At 40.4% G+C, this 19569-nt stretch overlaps 4 protein-coding genes across 8 annotated transcripts; 2 read left to right on the top strand and 2 right to left on the bottom strand.

Annotated features, from left to right (window-relative positions):
• Positions 1-38: 38 nt before the first annotated feature.
• LOC106740925 (1-acyl-sn-glycerol-3-phosphate acyltransferase gamma-like) lies at positions 39-4858 on the bottom strand. 2 transcript variants are annotated; one of them, XM_014612402.1, is made up of 7 exons: positions 4157-4858; positions 2785-3029; positions 2129-2301; positions 1875-2036; positions 1315-1653; positions 555-774; positions 39-329 (listed from the first exon to the last, which is right to left on the bottom strand). In XM_014612402.1, exons 2-7 carry the CDS (start codon positions 2963-2965, stop codon positions 241-243), a joined length of 1164 nt encoding a protein of 387 aa, XP_014467888.1. In that variant the 5' UTR covers positions 2966-3029; positions 4157-4858; the 3' UTR covers positions 39-240. The 2 variants fall into 2 exon arrangements, with proteins under 2 accessions (XP_014467888.1, XP_014467890.1); XM_014612404.1 differs by having other exon boundaries at positions 4251-4858.
• A 184-nt stretch (positions 4859-5042) lies between these two features.
• Positions 5043-12143, top strand: LOC106740920 (kinectin). 3 transcript variants are annotated; one of them, XM_014612387.1, is made up of 9 exons: positions 5043-5142; positions 7179-7351; positions 7509-7728; positions 7809-8108; positions 8195-8388; positions 8492-8647; positions 8826-9114; positions 9190-9318; positions 9404-12143. In XM_014612387.1, exons 2-9 carry the CDS (start codon positions 7275-7277, stop codon positions 9701-9703), a joined length of 1665 nt encoding a protein of 554 aa, XP_014467873.1. In that variant the 5' UTR covers positions 5043-5142; positions 7179-7274; the 3' UTR covers positions 9704-12143. The 3 variants fall into 3 exon arrangements, with proteins under 3 accessions (XP_014467873.1, XP_014467875.1, XP_014467874.1); XM_014612389.1 differs by lacking the exon at positions 5043-5142 and adding an exon at positions 6779-6957 and having other exon boundaries at positions 7176-7351; XM_014612388.1 differs by lacking the exon at positions 5043-5142 and adding an exon at positions 6783-6957.
• LOC106740932 (UPF0047 protein YjbQ) lies at positions 10850-16535 on the bottom strand. 2 transcript variants are annotated; one of them, XM_014612416.1, is made up of 4 exons: positions 16348-16535; positions 15758-16119; positions 15235-15371; positions 10850-14935 (listed from the first exon to the last, which is right to left on the bottom strand). In XM_014612416.1, exons 2-4 carry the CDS (start codon positions 15915-15917, stop codon positions 14720-14722), a joined length of 513 nt encoding a protein of 170 aa, XP_014467902.1. In that variant the 5' UTR covers positions 15918-16119; positions 16348-16535; the 3' UTR covers positions 10850-14719. The 2 variants fall into 2 exon arrangements, with proteins under 2 accessions (XP_014467902.1, XP_014467903.1); XM_014612417.1 differs by having other exon boundaries at positions 15758-16109.
• Positions 16536-17598: 1063 nt separating this feature from the next.
• LOC106740929 (charged multivesicular body protein 1b) lies at positions 17599-19160 on the top strand. The gene is made up of 4 exons (XM_014612410.1): positions 17599-17815; positions 17949-18011; positions 18321-18786; positions 18877-19160. The coding sequence occupies exons 2-4, from the start codon at positions 17990-17992 to the stop codon at positions 18989-18991; spliced, it is 603 nt and encodes a 200-aa protein (XP_014467896.1). The 5' UTR covers positions 17599-17815; positions 17949-17989; the 3' UTR covers positions 18992-19160.
• Positions 19161-19569: the final 409 nt, after the last annotated feature.

Raw genomic sequence — 19569 nt, 5'->3', positions numbered from 1 at the left:
TGTATGTATATATATATATATATATTTTTTTTATATTATATATATATATATATATATAGTCCATACAGAACGTATTTTCGCTGAATAAATCACACAGAAGTATAAATCAAATGTATACATATCTGCATTCCTCCGCACTTCATTTATCCCTCCCTTTCCCCAAATCACACAATTGTGGATTTTTACTTTGACACATTTTTTTCTTTTTCACAAGAGTCACTGTCGGCGATTGCTTTGGAATTATTTGTCCTTCTTCGTGTCGGCCGCACCGTACGACGAACCTTTGCTTATCTCCGACATACCGATGGTTTTGTACATTAGCAGATAAACTGTAATGCAATTTATTTCCGTAAAAATCGCGTAATCGGAGTGTAATAGTGAAATACGCTACTTCGGAAATTCAACTAATTTCTAGCATTAACGATTACTTTTCAACGATTAAAAGTGCGAGAACACGACAAGGATATAAACTAATTAAGTACTTGGAGATAGATGATACGTAACGGGTATGGAAAACTCACATAGAAGTATGCGAATACGAAGGGACTACTTACATAGAAGGATAATTGCAACCCCGATGCTGAAGTAGACGGTCGAGCCAGACAAGAAGAGCTTTATAAGGTAATACAGCATTGGTACAAGGACTACTATCGCCCAGAATGTAGTGTTAATGAGGGAGTAGTACCTTCTCTTTAATGTGAACGTGTCTGTTCTAGGCACTCCGCTCGTGGCGAAGAAATCGCCGGTCTTATAAAAGCTCTCCGCCATACGATCCTATTGAGTAAACAGTACTTCTAGCGCTATCGTTTAGCGTGAACTATCGTCTAGCAAAAGTTAATTCTTGCGCGCTGTTCGGCTCGATTTAATCTTACAAATATACGAGAATACTGATTGTACCACGTATTGTCCATCTTGCTTTATACCAAAACGTCCAAGTCGAACATTGCGCAAGTAAAGCAGGGTTATCAATGATTACATATAGCGACCCGGCGAATCACTTGAAGCTCCTAATGCAATTAAGCGTCTACTAAGATTTAGAAGACATCGGGCATTTTGGGTAACCAAAAATATTAACTTGCGCGATATTATTATTTTGAATATGAAGAACAAAGTACTGATAAATTGTGCATATATTTTTCGAAAAAGCGAAGCCTCGTACGAGAAAGTTCTTCTATCCTCTAGTTTCGACTTGTGTCTTCATGTAAAATTGTCGCCTTTCAAATTGTGTGCCAGTTGCAGAACAGTGTACATTTATTAAAATCACATGCACTTTCTGATTACCCAACGTACCGAGGCACACGTTCAATAGATTACCTTCTGCTGATAAAATTTGTGCAGCCATTCAGCAGCAGCTTCGTCTCCCTCTGGCACTTCGTCGATGGGAATTCTTTTGCAATACATATGACCTTCCAGCCGTTTCCCCAACAAGAGATTCTTCATGGTCGGCTTCACCGGGTCCGACGGTTTGAACGCCATCTGAATGTCGTAGATGGCCAATGCTTTGCCCCTCATGTGACTTATACTGGCGGTGAAGCCTTTTGTGCGTGGCGTCAAGTGATATTTCAACACTGGCAAACCTTTCTCTATCGCGAACTTTTGACTGGCTTCCAGTTTTTTTGGAGTGAAACGCGTGCCCTCTGGATAGAGTAGCAACTGTAACCGATTAGAATTTACCTCTAACAGTTGCCATTAGTAACGTACACTGTCGTGTTTTGAGATAAAATTCTAAATCAAGATATATAGACCTATGAAAGTACCTTATTAGTAAAGATTTAAAAAAAAAGAAATAGCAATCGATTATTACAGAATAAATAAACAATATATTTGCACAATTGCACATATTTTACAAGGATATTTGTTTACTGTACACTTACCCACATCGTATCGGGATATTCGATCAATTCCCTGATTTGACGTTTGATGTTTTCCTTGTCTTTTTCCCAACTCCTCTCGAGGAAGATGCTTTCCGCGAATTTCCACGCCCACCCCAAAGTGGGAATATACTGTATCGACTTCTTGGCGTATGCTTTGCAATTCTAAAGAACATGTATCAGCGGATAAATATTTTAATAATATCTTTGCTGCATGTATATACTTGAATGCAAATTACTTTTTAGAGAATACTCACGCCCAATAATTTTACACGTTCGCACAGTAGCCAGCCTATCAGCCAGTCGGTCTCGTAACTGTGGTTCATTAATAGGTAGCCATGCTCCTTACCATAATATTTATCAAAGTCCTTCTTATCTACATATAATATAACATCTGATCCTGCCCACCATTCTGCCATGAATACTAACTCTAGTGAAGGAAACGTGTATGTTGAATATATTTCTTATAAATAAAGTCCAAGATCTTATATTAATAATAACATATAGAGTGGCCAAACATATGGAGTGTACTTCGATCATCTTAGAATGAGACATTTTCTTTCTGATAAGTATTATTTCAGTTATCAAACGTTTAGATAAAGACTGATAATTTTCTTTATATATCTACTAAAATACACTTTAATTCTAAAATACAATGTTCGTCTGGGCCGATTGCAAGTATCAAAATCCCTTCTCTAAAAGAAAATGACAATACTTGCAATTTTACATTTAACGTGCATTGTTGTCAAATTTCATCCCAAAGTATTCTTTTTTTAGAGAGTTTACAAACCTATATTGAAAAAGAAATGACCTTCATCTTTAAGATGTATATGAATACAGTACACTCCTCAAGTTTAGTCTTTCACTTCAGTTACATTCTTTAACTGTATAATGTTATAAGGAGGAAACTTACGACAGTAGAAGGAATAACAAAGATAGTAATTAATCTTGCGATAGAGGTACTTCGAAAATGGTCTCAGTCCAAAGTATAAAATGCATTGGAAGAAATTTATTATCAAACCAGATGTAAAAAACGTAATGGCAAACATAAGATGTATCAGCGACGATTGCTTCACAGACGTGAGCACTGCCATAGTGATAAGATATTAATACTAGGCTGTATACTTTATAGAAGACATAAATATTTGGCGCCTCCACCTGTAACAAAAATATGGTAAAATGATTAGTGTAAGAAGGTAACATTGTTTACATTTTATGAAAATAAAAACATATTAAAATAAGAACATAAAAATGTCTAAAGTCTAAAAAGTATCTATAGGATTTAATAGTGTGATAACAGACAACTACATATGTGAATATTTACAGCAAATAAGAACTTGCCTGAGAGCGAAATAAATTACTGTAGTGTTGCTATATATAATTCTCTGATGGCTGCATGTTGTCATATTAATTGGCAATTAAATTAAACCAAAGGGTCAAGCAAGCCTTGCCTCAGCAGTTAAGTTTATTTTATCAGATAGTGCATTATAAATAGTTATATATAAAAATAAGCATTGTAACTATATTAAATATAAACATATTTATTTTTTGATAGTAATGTATAACGATAATTAAAAACTTCTTTAAAAAATATAATAGTGAAATATATATTCAATATAAATACAAAATATGAAATAATTAGGTCATCTCTTTTGAAGCACTAATAAGGTTAATAAATTAAACATTAATCACAGGAGGAAAAAGAAATCTATTTAAATTTAAATTCTTAAAACTTTTAACTCTGCTGTTGTTAACAAATATATTACACCACATTGAAAAATTTAGCAAATATCAATTTGTATAACAACCAGCAGCTTACGATAACATTACATAATATCATATAAGATCCCTAAAAAATAATCCTCGTGTCATGTATGATTTATATCTAAAATCAGCAATCATGTATGATTTATATCTGAAATCAGCAAATATCTTAGAAGGAAAATCATAATAAATAAGTAGTAAGAAGAAGTAAGAAGCAGACTGCAAATACACAAAATAATTCTTAAAACTACACATAGGATTTCTAGGTATTTAAGCAAGATATCAAATTGTAAACAACGTAACATATATTTTCATATCTTATGTAGTTTATAAACAACACAATGCTTATTTCCGTATTTTCTTATTCTGATGTAACAATACGACAGAGTTCTTTGAGTTGTGACATCATATCAAAGAACAATGCTTCTTTCCTTTTTTTCTTTATAGTAATTACCTCAATTCACAGCACATTCCAGTAGAGACATGATACAATGTGACATACTATAATTATTCAGACTTACACTAGTCTATCCTGCTTCTGTTGACAAGATATACTTGCTGGAGAATTAGCTGGAGAAAGGACTGATCGGCACGTAGACATGGACTACAGCTCACCTAATTCAGCAAATCATTTCTGATGTGGGGAAGTGTATTTTGCGGCAAAGGTGCCCTGTGCGTAACAAGCCGGAGAGGTGGCAGTCAGGAGGTCAAAGTGCCAAAATCCAAAGTTCACTAGTAATGTGCGTAAAGATGATGTGCTCGAGTGCCCTGTCGCCGGGGTCGCTGTCTCTCTGCTACCGCCGATGCTTCGCGCAAGTCTCTCATCAGGCAAGTCAGGGCGCCTTCATATCGTGCGTTAGCACGAGCGACGATGTGCGAGTCGAGCCGAGTTAGGATGTATTTTAACAGGGATATCAATAAGGGTTACGAGAGAGCGCCGCAGCGGCGAGTTAACGAGAACGTTCAATTAACGCCTCATTCGGCCGATATGCCTCTCGAGTCACTATGGCTGCTATGTGTATATACGATGCGAAACGTGCGACGGTGTACGATACGGATATTCGTGCGCCCGATGTTGTTTGTCTCTTTACAGTATGCATAGGCACACTCGACGTCATGTATATTTCATCTTTCAATCGGTCGCGGACTACGGTCTGTGTGCGTGTTATTTCAGAACGATCTTCATTCTCTCGCGCGCGCGAGCGATGTTTGACAAAGATGGCGTACACGCCGGGGATTCATTCGCGCGTGCGCGAATTTCCTAGGCAGTCCGGGCAACTTTTGGGCTGATTTGTCACACTTTTCGGGCGAAACGAGCTTCGGAGCGTTCGTAGCGTTGGCAGCGTTGTGCGACTCCTCGGGCCGGAGAATTTGAAAAAATCTGAGCGGGGTTATCTAATGGCAGCGGGAGATCAGTTCTTCGCTGGTCGCGTCGAAAAACAGTTCGACTGCGATCGGCTGCGCTCTCGCCCCGTGCTTCCGCGAGGAGGACAACAACCACGCTCGAGTGAGTAGTGCGAGCGGTCGCGCCGGGGAATCGTGTCCGGTCGTCGCGTCGATCGATCGGAAAAATTCGGTTGTTGTTCTTTCTTCGCCGAACTGCTTCTCACGCTGGCGAACAAAAAAGCGAAAACGAACGATCTCTTTCTTTTCCTTTTCTTCCTCGATCGTTTCGATACATAACAGCGTCTTTCTTTATCGCCGTGTTTTATTTTTCTCTCTCACTCGGCAGTTGACGGTTTCTCCGTTTACACTTTTACGCAACTTTCACTGGTTTTCCTCGCGCACATTAAACCATGCACGAATCACGTCACGTGCTTGACATTTAGTTTTATTGCAGACTTTGTTAACTTTGAAGACTTAGCTCGATAGCTTTCGATCGATTCGCGAAAATGCTGTTCTAAGAGGTCGCGCTTTAGATCGAAATGCATCGTCGAGTCGGCCGATTAGTTTTTCTCGTTGCTTTTTTTTTTTTTCAAGAATGCGCAATTGAAATTTGTCGATTATCGAGACGCGCGTATCGAAAGTCGAGAGGAAATTAGGCGCGACGATAGAACCGGGTCTATGAGCAGATCCCCGTATGAAATTTATTTGTTTTTTGCTACATCACATTGCTCTTTGCTCTGTGCATTTCAAGTAAAGTAAATAAAGTCGCTTGAGTTCCAATGGATTTCTAATGGACTCAATAATGCTTCGTTTACTTGTTAAGCAATGTATCCGCTGGAACAAGATGCAGCAGTCTTCTTAGCGTTCTATTTATAGTACAATGTACCCTATTATGAAGGAACATTTCCTGTCCGGCTCAGTGGACTGTGTTATATTGGAATCTTGGTCTTTCAATACTTTTGTCTTCAGAAATTTCGAGAAGCTCGAAATATCGATTTTTTTTGACACTCGAAACACAAAGATTTGAGAGAAACAACTTCGAGACTTACGCGATCTGCAAATTTAATAACTCAAAGAATTAAAAAATTCGAATTTTAAATAGAATTCAAATATTTTCGAAACCGCGGAGTGATCAAAATTTCCTAATATAACACTAAAAATTCTAATAATTGAATAGATCGACAAGGAAATTTTTCAGAAAAGATTTATATTTACGATATCATATTTTTAATAAGCGAAATCCTTGTAGCTTTCTATATTCAATAATAAAACGAGACTGTATAAATAATGTAAATATCACGGCAAAATTTAATTCTTTTGGTATAAAAAGAAAGTTGACCGATTTTAAAGCAGTTCTCCTTCACATCTGCACTTATGTAAAAGGGCAAGACAAATTTGTTGCGCTTGAAACATATGGCTTAATGGCTATAATGGACCACATGGCTCGTTGGAAGAATGCTCATCTGTATGCCTATAAATAGCTGCACACATTTCACCCTTTCATCACCTCCATATACCGAAGAAAGGTTTCGAGTTCCATTGCAGCCTGAGAGAGATCCCACTTTGCTGCCGAAGGAAAACGCGCTGTATGAAGACGCCTTGCTTTTCATCCTCAACTAATTGAATTCAATTTAAATTAATATTATGAAGGAACATTAATATAAAAATTACAAATACTATAAAAATGACACGTTATCACTTAAAACTAATAAAATAATATTTAATATAACAGAAATGCCAACAAAATTTAACGCGTTCGAGACAAAAAATTGACATTAAGATATTGATGAAAAATTCACGGTGACTCGTGCAATTAAATTAAATTTAATTAAATTCACTAATTAAATAAGTTAAAGCACTCTCATACTGGGAGACACGGAACATATAACACTGCGATCTTTGAGCAGCTACTACTAACGTACGAGAGTAATTTATTGTGAGTGATGATTTCTCCGTACACATCTCTCTCTTTCTCTCTCTCTCTCTCTCTACTCTCCGGGGTCATCGTGAGTGACCTGCGTGTTCCTTATCTCGATGGCAGTGTATTCAATTAGAAGTCCCGGAGAGAAAGACACTTTGTAACTTACAGAAATAGTGATGTCTTTGTTTATTACCTTCATGTCATGAATTTCTTGTCGTTCTTTTGATTCATAGCAGATTATATCGAGGTTCAAGTGATACCGAGCTAAACTCTTCAATTAGTGTAACAGCATCGCGGGATAGCAAATCAACTCGCTGTCGTAGATCCAGAAAATGAGAACGATGAAGCTGTCCGTCCTCTTAATGGTCCTTTATCTTTGCCTCGACGTTAGCTACACTAGGGAGATCACGTAAGTAATTCACCCAGTCAATAAACTCGCACATTCAATAATTAACTGATCGAGCGTGCTTCTTTTTCTTCAAATGAAAATCAGTCTTCAATATTTCGACTCTGGATAGTTGAGCGAATTTCAACGAATGCGAATAATCCTACTGATATTTTTGCAGCCATGAGGACATCAAAGAGGCTATGCTGAGCTTAGTGCACATGATGCGGGAGAACACGGAGAAGCTGGAAAGGCACGAGGCGAGAGAGCGGCAGCTGGGCGAGCAACTGAAGAAGACCATAGCTGTACTGGTAAAGCGCGTGACCGCAGTGGACGGTCTGAAGCTGCAACTGAGCAAGATAGACGAAAAGATCTCGGGAATAGAGCAACTGATCGCACAGGTAATCGCCCGGTGTTTTGGCGCAAGATGGAAGGATTATATCTTGGCATGAAGTCTTAACGATATTTCTTCTTCGCGCAGAGGGACGAGAGGGAGCGCATACAGATGCAGAAAACGGCGGACAGCCTGGAGGATCTGGAGAGCCGCCTGGAAGCCTGGCTCACTGAAATTGAGAACAAAGTGGCGGAGGTGAGCAATCGACCTGAGCCGACTCCAGCGCCGAGCAATAATCTCGTCGACATTCTTGACAAACTGAACAGCACCGAGAGCAATTTGATAGAGGAGATGGCGAGGTTGAAGGAAGGCCTGCACGATAACACGGCAAAGAGAGAGAAAGATTCGAATGCGCTGATGGAAAAAACGTGGAAGATTTTCTCGGAGGTAATCAATTCGATACGATAAGAGAGCGATGGGAAAAAATTTGACACAAATAGAGGAGACGGATAGAATACGAATTGGTCGAGCAGGTTCAAGATGTAGCCGCCAAGATCGGGGACATCGAGATCTCTCTGGAGAGGATAAAACAGATGACGCAAAGCATCCAAGAGAAACCGACGGCACCGGTGGACCCGACACCGGCGGTCGACGATCACTTGAGGACTTTGGTGCGAGTGCAGGAACTGCTGGAGGACACTTCCTTCAGGATGCAAGAGTTACCTAGGTAATAAACCCGGATTTTCCGACGCCAGACAACTAATTAAGAAAACCACGAGGAGGAAGAGGGAACTATTTATAAGTACTAATCGGAAGTTGGTGACTTGTAGGATAAGTGACGTGCAAACGTTGCACAACGAGACGCAGACCATGCTGCAGGAGGCGAAGCACACGTTGAAGGATATCGTTACACAAAGCATGGATCACATCACGGACGGAGTAAAGGAAGCCAAGGAAGAGACGAAGGATGCTGTGACGGCATTACGGTAAATCCCGATTGTCATTCCCAAAATCTCGACGAAGCTTCTCTATCGTCAACGAAGTTAACATTAAAACGCTTTTCGCACGTTAAGAAAATCGATATTATAGAGACACCCAGAGGAGGATTTAACGTCGAGCGATGTGGTATCTCTCATAAGCTATCGACGCTCTTTCATGCTACAGAATGGATCTGGCTAACAACGCAGAGCGCGTTAATCACGAGCTGCAGGATCTGAGCAAGGGTCAATCTGTGATGGTTTCTATGGCCGATCATGTGTTGGACACGAAGAAGAGAGTGGAGTACGGTGTGCACCAGATCCTGTTAGAGGTGGGCGATTTAGTGAAGACCCAAGGCAACAATATCAACAACACTCTCAACCAAAGATTCGACGGAATCTCAAGTGACATTATGGACAACCAGAACGGCGCACTGGCGAATCTCACCAGCAAGATGGAGCAGGAAATGAACAAGGTGAACAATCTACTTCTCGCTGACTAGATCGATGGACCATTTTCCAGAGAGGCTTATTCGTGACTTATCTTGTAGGTCTGGAGGCAGATCAACGTCATGTACCAGCAGATGACGGAGAGCGCCCGAGCTTTGGACAAGCTGCATCAGCAGAACGAAGTGTACGTCAATGGCACAACGTCCACCATGGGTGGAATGGAGAGCAAGGTAATCAACCTGTCTACTCGTCATACAAGTCTGTCAGACTTTTTCCTGAACTTTGAGGAAAGACTGATCGTCCGAAATTTGACAGGTCGGCGAGATAACGAAACGCATGAGGGAGGTGGACGAGAACTTGAATTACCTGCTCGGTCGGCTGTCCCTGGTGACGCAGGAGTTCAACCAGATCAAAATGGGCTTGGGGGCTGCGTTGGATAACATCAAAGCCTCCTTCAAGGTGGTGCAGCAGAAGGCGTTGGATCTGAGCCACCCCGGTCCGCATCCTCTTCCGGAAAATTACAACGCTGACTTGAATAAGTCCGAGACTAGGAAGCCAGATGGTAAGGCACCGTTGGACTTCATGAATCATCTGAGTAACGTGCCTTCCAGCTGATCCTGAGTTCTCTAAAATCTTAACTGCGTTTGCTTATGACATTTTCAAGTTTTGTAAGCATGTGAAAGCTCTCTGATAACCTGACTCTTATGATCCTTTACAGTCAATAGATCGATATTCTCTTCTCCCAACGATACTTTAGGCATCCCTTATTCTATCCTGTTCATCTTTACATGATGTCAACTGTTTGTTCCAGTTGTCACTGTAAAGTAAGCCATGTCTAAGTCTCAAGTCGAGCTGCTGCTGGCTTGGATTAGTTTCAGTAAGCAGAAATGGTAGCCATCTCTTCATCCTTAGCAAATTAACATTCAACAGCATCATCACCGCCACGATTATCATCATCTTTATCTTCATCATCGTCATCATCATTATCATAAACATCATCAGAGACTCCGGATCGCAATACACTGTGACACGGCGAATCTTTTTGCTGAATATATCTAGGTTCTGAATCGTTCAGATTTCTCTCACCTCGTGTCTGAATTCGATAGAATGTCCTATGCAAAAATCGACAAATCAATTATACAACGAGCTAATATTCGTTACAATATAACGTGTTACATCTGTAAGAATGTAATCAATAAACTGTGGATGTTCATGCAAGACTCTTTACGGAAAATACGCAAGTAAGGAACTTATTTTCTTGCGTAGTACTTGGGTAAACATCCGCAATCTCGTAATTAGTATCAGATGAATAGGATCTTATTAATTCTCAATAGTCTACTTCGATACCTCTGCATAGAAGAGGAGGCGGGATACTACGCTACCAGGATATCGTAGGTTTTAGTGAAATGTTATATTTCTATAACTGTTAGTTATAAAATGAAATGAATAAAACAGCTATATAAAAAGAAAAGGACCCAGAATATGCGAGAAAAAGTAAAATATCGTGAGAGAAACATAAAATCCCTATTAATCTTGTCGTAGTCGTGAGAGGATCATTAAATTCCGCATATATCTATTGCAAGTGGATTCATATCGGTTTCTCGTAATTGATATGTGCCATCATTGTAGAATCACGTCATGCCAGCACATTCACGCATCTGCCTCTCTCGTTCTCGCTTATATAAATCTTACATATACATTTTATCGTACATTGTATAGGATATTCACAGCTGGTAGCATATACAAGATCAATGCGCCACGTTCGTGTTGTAACAGTTCTTTATTTCTAAACGGTAGAAAATATTTTTACTTACGCAAGAGTGCAAAGAGGGACTGACGGAGCCTGCATGCGTTGCAATAATTAGATCCGCGTTCGCTGCGCAAGCGGAAGCCTACGCCTGGAAAAATGAATTTTCTTTTCTCTCTCGCTGATAATTCAATTTTGGCAAAATACAAGTGATTGTGACCTTTATAGCTTTATACAACGCATCGAAAGGAGCTCGAGTTTCGAGGATCCAAACTTTTAGAGACTCGAGGTCCCGAGATTTACAAAGATCCGTAAAGATATTGAAGAAAATCAAGAGATTTCCTCCAAGATCTTTTCCATCGTTGAAAAGACCTGGGAGATTCGCTGAACCCAAAATCTCTCGATGTTCTAAATGCCCGAGTTGTCCGAAGACTGCGATGTTTCGACAAAAAATTACTCGCAAGAACTTAAAATTCCGCAAAATCAGAGACAAATATTAATGTTGCGAGAATTTCAGTTATAAAGATTCGCGCGCGCGCGCATGGCGAAATTACTTCGAAGAAATGACCATTAGAATACGAATAAAATTCTAGCCGTAAAAATTTCCCCTTCTTTTTTAGGTTCCCAAATAACGGAAAGAGAATCAAAGCTAACGGTGAATCATAACGAATCCGAACAAAGGAGATCCGCGAGTTCGTAGAACCGCTAAGTTCTGGATGCTCCTCGGATATCGCGCGCGCTGAACATATATATATATATACCTCTTCTCCCCTAATCTTTCTCTCGAGAACGCAGCCTCGCCTTGAGTTCGGCAAAATGTTATTGTTATTATTTACAATATACGTGTGTACAGATTAAAATGCTACCGTCTCGCCTTAAACCACGAACTTGGTACGTTGGCTATTGAACCTATGTAAGTCGCGCGCTCGCGAGGATACGCGCAAGGACGAGGGGGCCGTGGAGAGGATCGTAGATCGCCTTTGTGCATATGTGTGTGAGCCTTTTCCTCGTCTATCCCCCTCCTGCCACCTGTGTGTGTGTTTGTTTGCGTATGTTCGTAGGAGCGATCGTACGTACGGCAATCTCGATGGTGTACCATTACATTACATTACATTACATTACATTATATTATACTTTGAGCTCCGATAATGTTTTTTTCATTTTTTTGTTTAAGCTATGTGAACTGTATAGATAGAGACGTACTTTACATTAAAGCATAGGTCCATTTAATCACGTAATGGACGACGACGCGTTCTTTTTTTTTTCTTTTGCACGCCTATGTACGTTGAAGATTAACAACTAAACAACGACAACGCCTGTTCTGCCTGTTCGCCTGCCTGTCCATTTCAACGACACGCTGCGGCAAGCTCATAGTAAGCTTCAGTTTAATAACATCGTGTGAGTAAGAAGCTCTCTGTCGATTCGTCACGAAGATCGCCTCGGCCGGCTTTTTCTTCTCAATAACTTTCATGAACGATAGGGAAAACGAGGATATTGTTTGGATACCCAAAGGCCGAGGATTAAAATACAATCCCGATAAATCAGAATAATGTTAAAACGTGTCATCAAACAGAAGCGATTCTTACTTTAGATTGCACGTTGAAACATCGATCATTAAAACGTATCTCGAAGTGAAAATTATTCTATATATCCATAATTGTGCAAATTTTTTCTGAAAATAATTACTCTCGTAATTTCAACATTATCTCGGCTTATTTTCCTTTGCGCCAAAAAGCCTTTCACATATATTCATTTTTGGAGTCATTTGGAGGACATTTTCGTCAAATTTCATAAAAATCAGAGAGTGAATCTTCTTTTTTTTCGGAAGTATAACCAAGAATTGCGATACTGGAGTTTTTTTCCAAATTCCTAAATCAAAGAACCAGCAATTCGAAGACTTTTGCGAAATCGACGCAGCTGTCCTCGTGACGATCCAACGTTATACTTCACCGCAGTGCTGGATCTTTTAAAACGACGCCTTACGCTCTTGATCTTCGGAAGTGGTCTCTTAATAAAGGTCAGTTGCACTGACAGCCGTAACTAAGAAAAGTTTAGGATAACTGACGATCGAATAAAAAATTTAATAGAGAAGGAATCGACATCAATTACTTTTGATTGATTAAATATTGTGAGAATTGTCTTTTTATATAAATTAAACTAATCTTCTGAATCCAGTCCCACTTTTAAGCCAATTAAATAGGACAGTTCGAATTTTCGAAGCTTAGACGACTGAATTAAAATGCTACACAAGTAACTCAGATTTTGCTCTCTAATGTTATATATAATGAGTATTAAATAGTATCTCTGGGATATATAATAAAAAAAAAAAAAAAACAGCCTAATTTGTACAATTTGTAAAAGTTTTAATATTATTATAAAATAAAGAAACGCGTTATAGGATATATATACATACAACCACAAATGTAATATAAATTATCGTGGGCGGGTGTTGGTGCAACCGACTCTCCAATGTACCTAGTAACGTTACCTTAGTTACAACGCGCTATAATTCAACGTAGAATGCAATCGCGTTACGTGCCCGTGATGGTGTAACATACGTTATAACCCTAGCGGAGACGCGCACAGCAGTAGAGAATCATCGCCGAACTTTCCCTATGTATGTATATGTACACCCCCAATGCGATGGAAACGTCATTGTTCGTGCGAGCAATTAGATTTAGCTTCTAATCGTTTAAAGCGACGAGTCAGAAAGTTCGCAACGCGTACCTCACGCTCTCTCACTCCTTTTACTCTCTTTCTCTTTTTTTTTCTAAAATTCCCTTACCCTCTCTTTGCCTCTCGTTTTGGGACAGCTCAAAGATAGCCGAGTGTAAAAAAAGATGCGAGTCCTCGCACGGCTGCTCGTGTCCGTCAACTTCGTTTATACAAAAGGGTCTCCTAAATAAAGCTACGTAAATTCGGAGTATTGGACGCGTTACCGGAATGCATAGATTCGTTCTTCCTTTTTCTATCTGTCCTTCTTCCTCTCCGATTGCTTCCCACAGAATATGTGCCTTTTCTGCTTTTCTTCTATCTTCAAGAGCGAGGCGGAAGAGCGCTGGATACTCGCATTTAATTCGTTTTATTTACGTGCGACGCGTGCGATAACGCGCGTTCGCCGTGGCAGTTTTTTTTCCGTTTCTCCTTTCCTCTCTCTCTCTCTCTCTTTCTCTCTCTATCTCCTATATATCTCTCTCTTCGCTTTTTTTTATTATTATTCATGTGATATACCAGATGTCCCGCGTGATCAACGCGAGCCAGAAAGCCGGGAATGAAGGAACGAGCGGGGCATTCTGAGTTGTTGCAAAGGTTCCAGAGCTTCCGTGGTATATAACGTGCTCCGCGGGGATCCTGGGACTTCTCTCTCGGCGGCCGAAGGAACTCACAATGCCCGTAATCTTAGCTCCTGGATCTTCGGGTATTGAATCCAGACTTCCAACGATCCGTTAATATCGGTCAATATTCAAGCGGTAGGGTTTCGTTAAAATCTGAATTAATCCGTACTACAAGAACAAGAGAACACGCAAGACTCTTCGCAACCCCTCGAGTTTCTGGCTCGTCCGTCACTCGAACAAGAAGAAACATCCTTGCGGAATGACATCGGAGACATGAACGGAACCCAGTTAACACACGCGCACACGCACAGAATTCGTGAACGCGACGTGCGCTCTGAGCGGTGTGTCCACTTGCTCATCGAGGATGCGCCTGATTACCCGCTGTTTCTCCCCGAGCGATAGTTGGATCCGCGAGATATCCGGCTCATTCTTCCTCAATGGATTGTACTCTTAGAAGTTGACTAGGGTTTAAAGCGGCTGCTAGCTCGAGTCGCTCGAAGTGGACGCGCGCAGCTGACGCTTGCCACGCCTTCGGGGGTGCGAGTGGTCCTAGCTGCTGGTAGAGGCGATGGGGCTGACCGGGCTGAGAGGGCTACGCGCCGAGTCCCTCAGGACACCGGTCAGCGTCACCACCAACTTGCGGCTGCCAGCGTGGTTCCGGTGCTCACAGAACCAGATGCCCTGCCACGTGCCCAACGCCAGCTTGCCATCCGTAATTGGGATGCTCAGCGAGGAACCCAGGAAGCAGGCCTTCACATGTGCTGGCTGTGAAATGTCACCAGAAATAGTCAATGATACTTATCTCGCTGATCCGCCAAATGATATCACTTCCTTTGGAGGTATCAAAATCACAACAGAAATCTCTTTGAGATTTGATTAGTCTAGAGAGAACTTCTTCAAGTATTTGTATCATTTTTTACAATAAATAAATAATGTTTTCCTTATAAGAATGAGTCTGGATGTGAAAATAAATAACAGATTTGGAAAGTCCAAGTTCTTGGCATGAGTCCGCTAAGCAGTGAAAACACGATGCAAAAGAAAATCTTTAGGTATTTTTGGCTTACCATGTCGTCTGGCCCTTCACAGCTATGCCTATACTCCAATCCCTCAGGAACTATTTTGTTAAGCATCATCTCCATGTCGTCTCTCACATCCGGATCCCAACTCTCATTTAATGCTAAACTAGCCGAGGTATGGAGAACTATAGGAAAATATTAATTTAGTGTTGATCGATTTCACAAAGAATTTTGTACTCATAATGTTATCTTGTGTATTAGATATTAGATATTTAACCCAGTTTATTAATGACATGTATAAGTAAACGAGACATAAAAACAATAATGCTAAAAACAAGATAGAGGAATCTAAAACATACAATCATTTCTTTCTGACACTATCAACTGCATCAGATCTGAACCAATTTTGTATTATTCACACCGCTTCTTCGCAAACGTTATCTGAGCAACCCAATCAAATCAATCCTCACTCATACAATGGAAGAGAACATTGCAGGTGCATTGCATCCACAAATTCTCAGTCAGTTAGTTATTAATAATAGGTTAGCAAGGTGACACTAGGTCTACTTACTTTGAATATGGCAGAGGCCAATGGAAAATTGGCAGAGCTCCGGGACCTGCCTGAGGATCTCCTCGGTGACAAGATGAACACCTCGGTGTTGCGGCCTGAGGTTGATCTTGGTCTGAAACCAGCCGGAGCCAATCTGGATGCCGCGGTTAGAGGAGGCCATATCTGCGCGGGGGGTGAACTGTGCTGGGCAAACGGACGAGAGGGGTGGCGCGGAAGAGGGGATCCGAACAGATCCTGGCACGCTGGTCTTCGGTACGCAGTAGAACAGCGCGACGAGCTATTCCAGGTGGCCGACGAAAGGCTCCATTTGGCGTCGGTTACAAGTAGCCCATCGTGCACGCCGCAAACTGATCTGCCGAGCGCTCCAGCCGCGAAAGAAGGTTAGGTGAGAGAGACAGAATGACACGGGAGGAGAGAGAGAGAGAGAGAGAGAAGGGATAACGACTCGGCCGTTTGGCGCGGTGCGGCGCGCGCGACACAGTGAGCACGCACGCACGCACGCATGAAACGCACGTTACTTACTTACGCACGCACGCACTCACTCGCACACAGGTATCTCTCACTCATCCCGTCACTGGCACACCACTCACCTATACGCAGCGGTCGACGGTGGGCATTAGCGGACGGCGGACTCAGAGTAGAGCATCGCGAGACCGCGAGAACGATAGGCTTGAGAAGGGCGGACGGCGTGGGACGGCGACCGCGTGTGCCGTACCTGCCGTGCGCTAGCCCTTGGCGAGCGATTGCAAATGGCGACGGCACGCACGGCACCGCAACAGCGACGCAATACGCACGCGCACGCGTCAGCGCGCTGCGTTCGCTCAAGGGCGCGACTTACGAAGGATTTACATCGTGATTCCCGACGATTTTCACGACTCTGGACGTCCAATAGGAGAATCCGTTATCTAGAGAATGTCACCCGAAGAGAAACTCACTGGCTAGAGTCTCTAGAAAGCGTCTCTTCTTATTGGTTATTAAAACCTTGTACTGAAAAGCCGAATGGAGAAAGATAGTAGACAGACGTGGTGGAAGCTTCGTGCAATTTCGGTCAAAAGTTCGCGCGCTTGGCCCTTTCGTGGGCCGTAAAATAGACTTTTTTATCGGACTGTCCTGAGAGTTCTGATCATAGAGATATAGAATAGAGGGAACAAGCCTGTAAGTGGAAGTGATAGAGGCAAAGAGAGAGATGGATGCCGAGTGTCCTATCTGTCTCTTTCTAGTCACGCGCTGGGATTGGCTGTCGCGCCAACGACGATATAGCTATACATTTTTCTCCATCCAATTCAAAGAAACTGTCATTGCTAAAATGATCACTGCAAATATATGCTGTTTTCACTTCAAAATACAAAGGTAGTTGAAATATATTCAACCATTTACGCCTTATATCTACATCCTTCGGTAGTCTACAACATTTACATATTTTTTTAAATGTAGGAAAAAATAACATAATTATTTGAGGTTACGTATTTGTACTTTCTTACGAGTGAAAACTGCGGTTACATCCAAGATAAGACTCCGCCTTGCATTTCAAACAATGTCTCATTTTTAAACAAATCGCGTCCAATTATTATTTTGTTAGCGTTCGAATATTTAACGAATTTTAATTCTACACACATGTGCACACATATTTACAAAACAAAATTTTAGTCTGCTTTCTCCCCTCCTGACGTCGCGTGGTCGTCTTGGCGGCTCATTGTAACAACCAATCACAGCGCTCGACTAGAAAGAGACAGATAGGACACTCGGCATCCATCTCTCTCTTTGCCTCTATGACTTCCACTTGCAGGCTTGTTCCCTCTATTCTTATATCTCTATGGATAGGGCATTCGGCATCTATTTCTCTCTTGACCTCTATCACTTCCACTTACAGGTAGCATATATCCCTTGTTCCCTCTATTCTTATATCTCTATGCTTTTAGCACTTCCTTCATTTTGAAACAAATGTGTACTGAAGTGTTAGAGAAAGAAGGGGTAACGAAATCAAGAGTAGAAAGTGCAGTCAATACGTTATTGTCGTTTATTGTCATCGTCTGTGTTGGAACTTTTGTCAATTAAAAGGTAGCGTTTCCTACTTGTAAAATTCACTTGGTAAATAATTGTAAATATCATATAACGTAATTCTAACGAGTTTATATTATATTGTATGTTGTCATCGATAATTAACAACATGCGTGATTTCTTATCTTTTAAGGTTAAGTTTAGCTTATCATCACGGGTGCGGAACAGTCATATATGTCCATCCCTAAGATGGAAAGTATCCTTTAAATATTTAATTATTCGTTAAAATTCTTTCTATTTCTTCTATTATTCGTTAAAATTCTTTCTATTTTTTTCTAATTCGTTCATCAAGTTCACGTTATTCATGTAAAATTGCGTTTCCAGCGTCATTTAGTCAAAGTATTCTAAATCATACGTATCGTCAAGATCAACTCAGTTTTTCGAAACATATTCTTGTGTAATTTGCTCAAAATCACAGGATTATAGTTTTCTCAATTTCAAAGTGTAAGGTTTTATATTGCCATAGTGCTGACGAAAAGTTATTTTCTTTAACGATGGAACATAGAAAATTTATTCAACTTGAAGTTTGCGGTGAAGGAGTTGGAGAGAGACTCGAAAAAATGCGAGAAAGAGGAGAAAGTAGAGAAGGGAAAGATCAAGAAGGCGATACAGAAGGGTAACATGGAAGGTGCTCGCATCCATGCGGAGAATGCAATTCGACAGAAGAACCAGGCTTTGAATTACCTGAGGATGAGCGCCAGAGTGGATGCGGTAGCCAGTAGAGTACAGACTGCTCTGACGACTCGCAAGGTTACAAAATCCATGGCTGGTGTTGTCAAGGCTATGGATGTAGCTATGAAATCGATGAATTTGGAAAAGATCTCAGGACTTATGGACAAATTTGAGAGCCAATTTGAAGATTTGGATGTGCAAAGTTCATACATGGAAAATGCAATGTCGCAAACCACAACTACTAATGTACCTCAGAATGATGTAGATTCCTTATTGCAGCAAGTTGCGGATGAAGCTGGGTAAGAATGTTATTTTGTATTGTTTTGATATTCCAAATTTTTTCCATCATTAGTATTTCAATACTGAACTTTGATTTTATTTGCTCATAGATTAGAACTAAATATGGAACTACCATCTGGTCAATTAGACAGTATTGGTACTTCGACAGCAGTCAGCCAAGAGCAGGATGAACTGACACAGAGATTGGCACGACTCAGGGAGTAATGGCACAGTGCTTTAATGTATTCATTAATATATTTGTTATATGTACATTTTGTGATTCAGATGATTTACAAAGTATATATATAATTCCTAATTGCTATAACACTATATTCTCTGTGGTTTGTGAGGATGCTGGAGTTGAGGCAAATAAAAGAGATATAAAAAGTCTTTAGATTTAAAATAATTTTATAGTTTGCACAAACCTCACACCAGGGCTTTAATAAATATGAGACATTAAAAAAGAAAAGTTGCTTCAAGTTTTACATTGAAGATCTTTGGAGCTAAGAATCTTTAGATGGTTGATTTTCCTTATTTGGCATTTCATAATTCATTTCTTGAGGTTTGAATAGAAATAATTAGTAGAACAGTATTCCCATAAAAATGAGTTAAAAATATCAGCTAATTAATTGAGATTTAACTGAAGTTTTTAATATTTCCTGTTTTTAAAGCAAAATTAGCTCTAATTAATCAGTTAATTCTCAATTAACTTTATTAACTGACTTCAGTTTTGCAATATATTTTATAAACTTTAAATAGATTTACTTTCTGAGAACTTTGTACTAATATACTTAAACTACAAG

The sequence above is a fragment of the Dinoponera quadriceps genome, unplaced genomic scaffold (genome assembly GCF_001313825.1).
Source record: "Dinoponera quadriceps isolate SergipeBrazil2010 unplaced genomic scaffold, ASM131382v1 scaffold397, whole genome shotgun sequence".
Lineage (NCBI taxonomy): Eukaryota > Metazoa > Arthropoda > Insecta > Hymenoptera > Formicidae > Dinoponera > Dinoponera quadriceps.
This window is presented reverse-complemented; position numbering and strand designations above follow the sequence as displayed.

Coding starts and splice junctions, on each gene's coding strand:
- LOC106740925 (XM_014612402.1), bottom strand. CDS start 2,965: ATGGCAGTGCTCACGTCTGTGAAGCAATCGTCGCTGATACATCTTATG. Junction 2,037..2,128: donor AACGTGTAAAATTATTGGGC/GTGAGTATTCTC, acceptor CATGTTCTTTAG/AATTGCAAAGCATACGCCAA. Junction 1,654..1,874: donor AATATCCCGATACGATGTGG/GTAAGTGTACAG, acceptor AATCGGTTACAG/TTGCTACTCTATCCAGAGGG.
- LOC106740920 (XM_014612387.1), top strand. CDS start 7,275: ATGAGAACGATGAAGCTGTCCGTCCTCTTAATGGTCCTTTATCTTTGC. Junction 8,648..8,825: donor GATGCTGTGACGGCATTACG/GTAAATCCCGAT, acceptor TTCATGCTACAG/AATGGATCTGGCTAACAACG. Junction 9,319..9,403: donor TGGGTGGAATGGAGAGCAAG/GTAATCAACCTG, acceptor GAAATTTGACAG/GTCGGCGAGATAACGAAACG.
- LOC106740932 (XM_014612416.1), bottom strand. CDS start 15,917: ATGGCCTCCTCTAACCGCGGCATCCAGATTGGCTCCGGCTGGTTTCAG. Junction 15,372..15,757: donor TGGCCTCTGCCATATTCAAA/GTAAGTAGACCT, acceptor ATTTTCCTATAG/TTCTCCATACCTCGGCTAGT. Junction 14,936..15,234: donor GTGAAGGGCCAGACGACATG/GTAAGCCAAAAA, acceptor GACATTTCACAG/CCAGCACATGTGAAGGCCTG.
- LOC106740929 (XM_014612410.1), top strand. CDS start 17,990: ATGTCCATCCCTAAGATGGAAA. Junction 18,012..18,320: donor GTCCATCCCTAAGATGGAAA/GTATCCTTTAAA, acceptor GATGGAACATAG/AAAATTTATTCAACTTGAAG. Junction 18,787..18,876: donor CAAGTTGCGGATGAAGCTGG/GTAAGAATGTTA, acceptor ATTTGCTCATAG/ATTAGAACTAAATATGGAAC.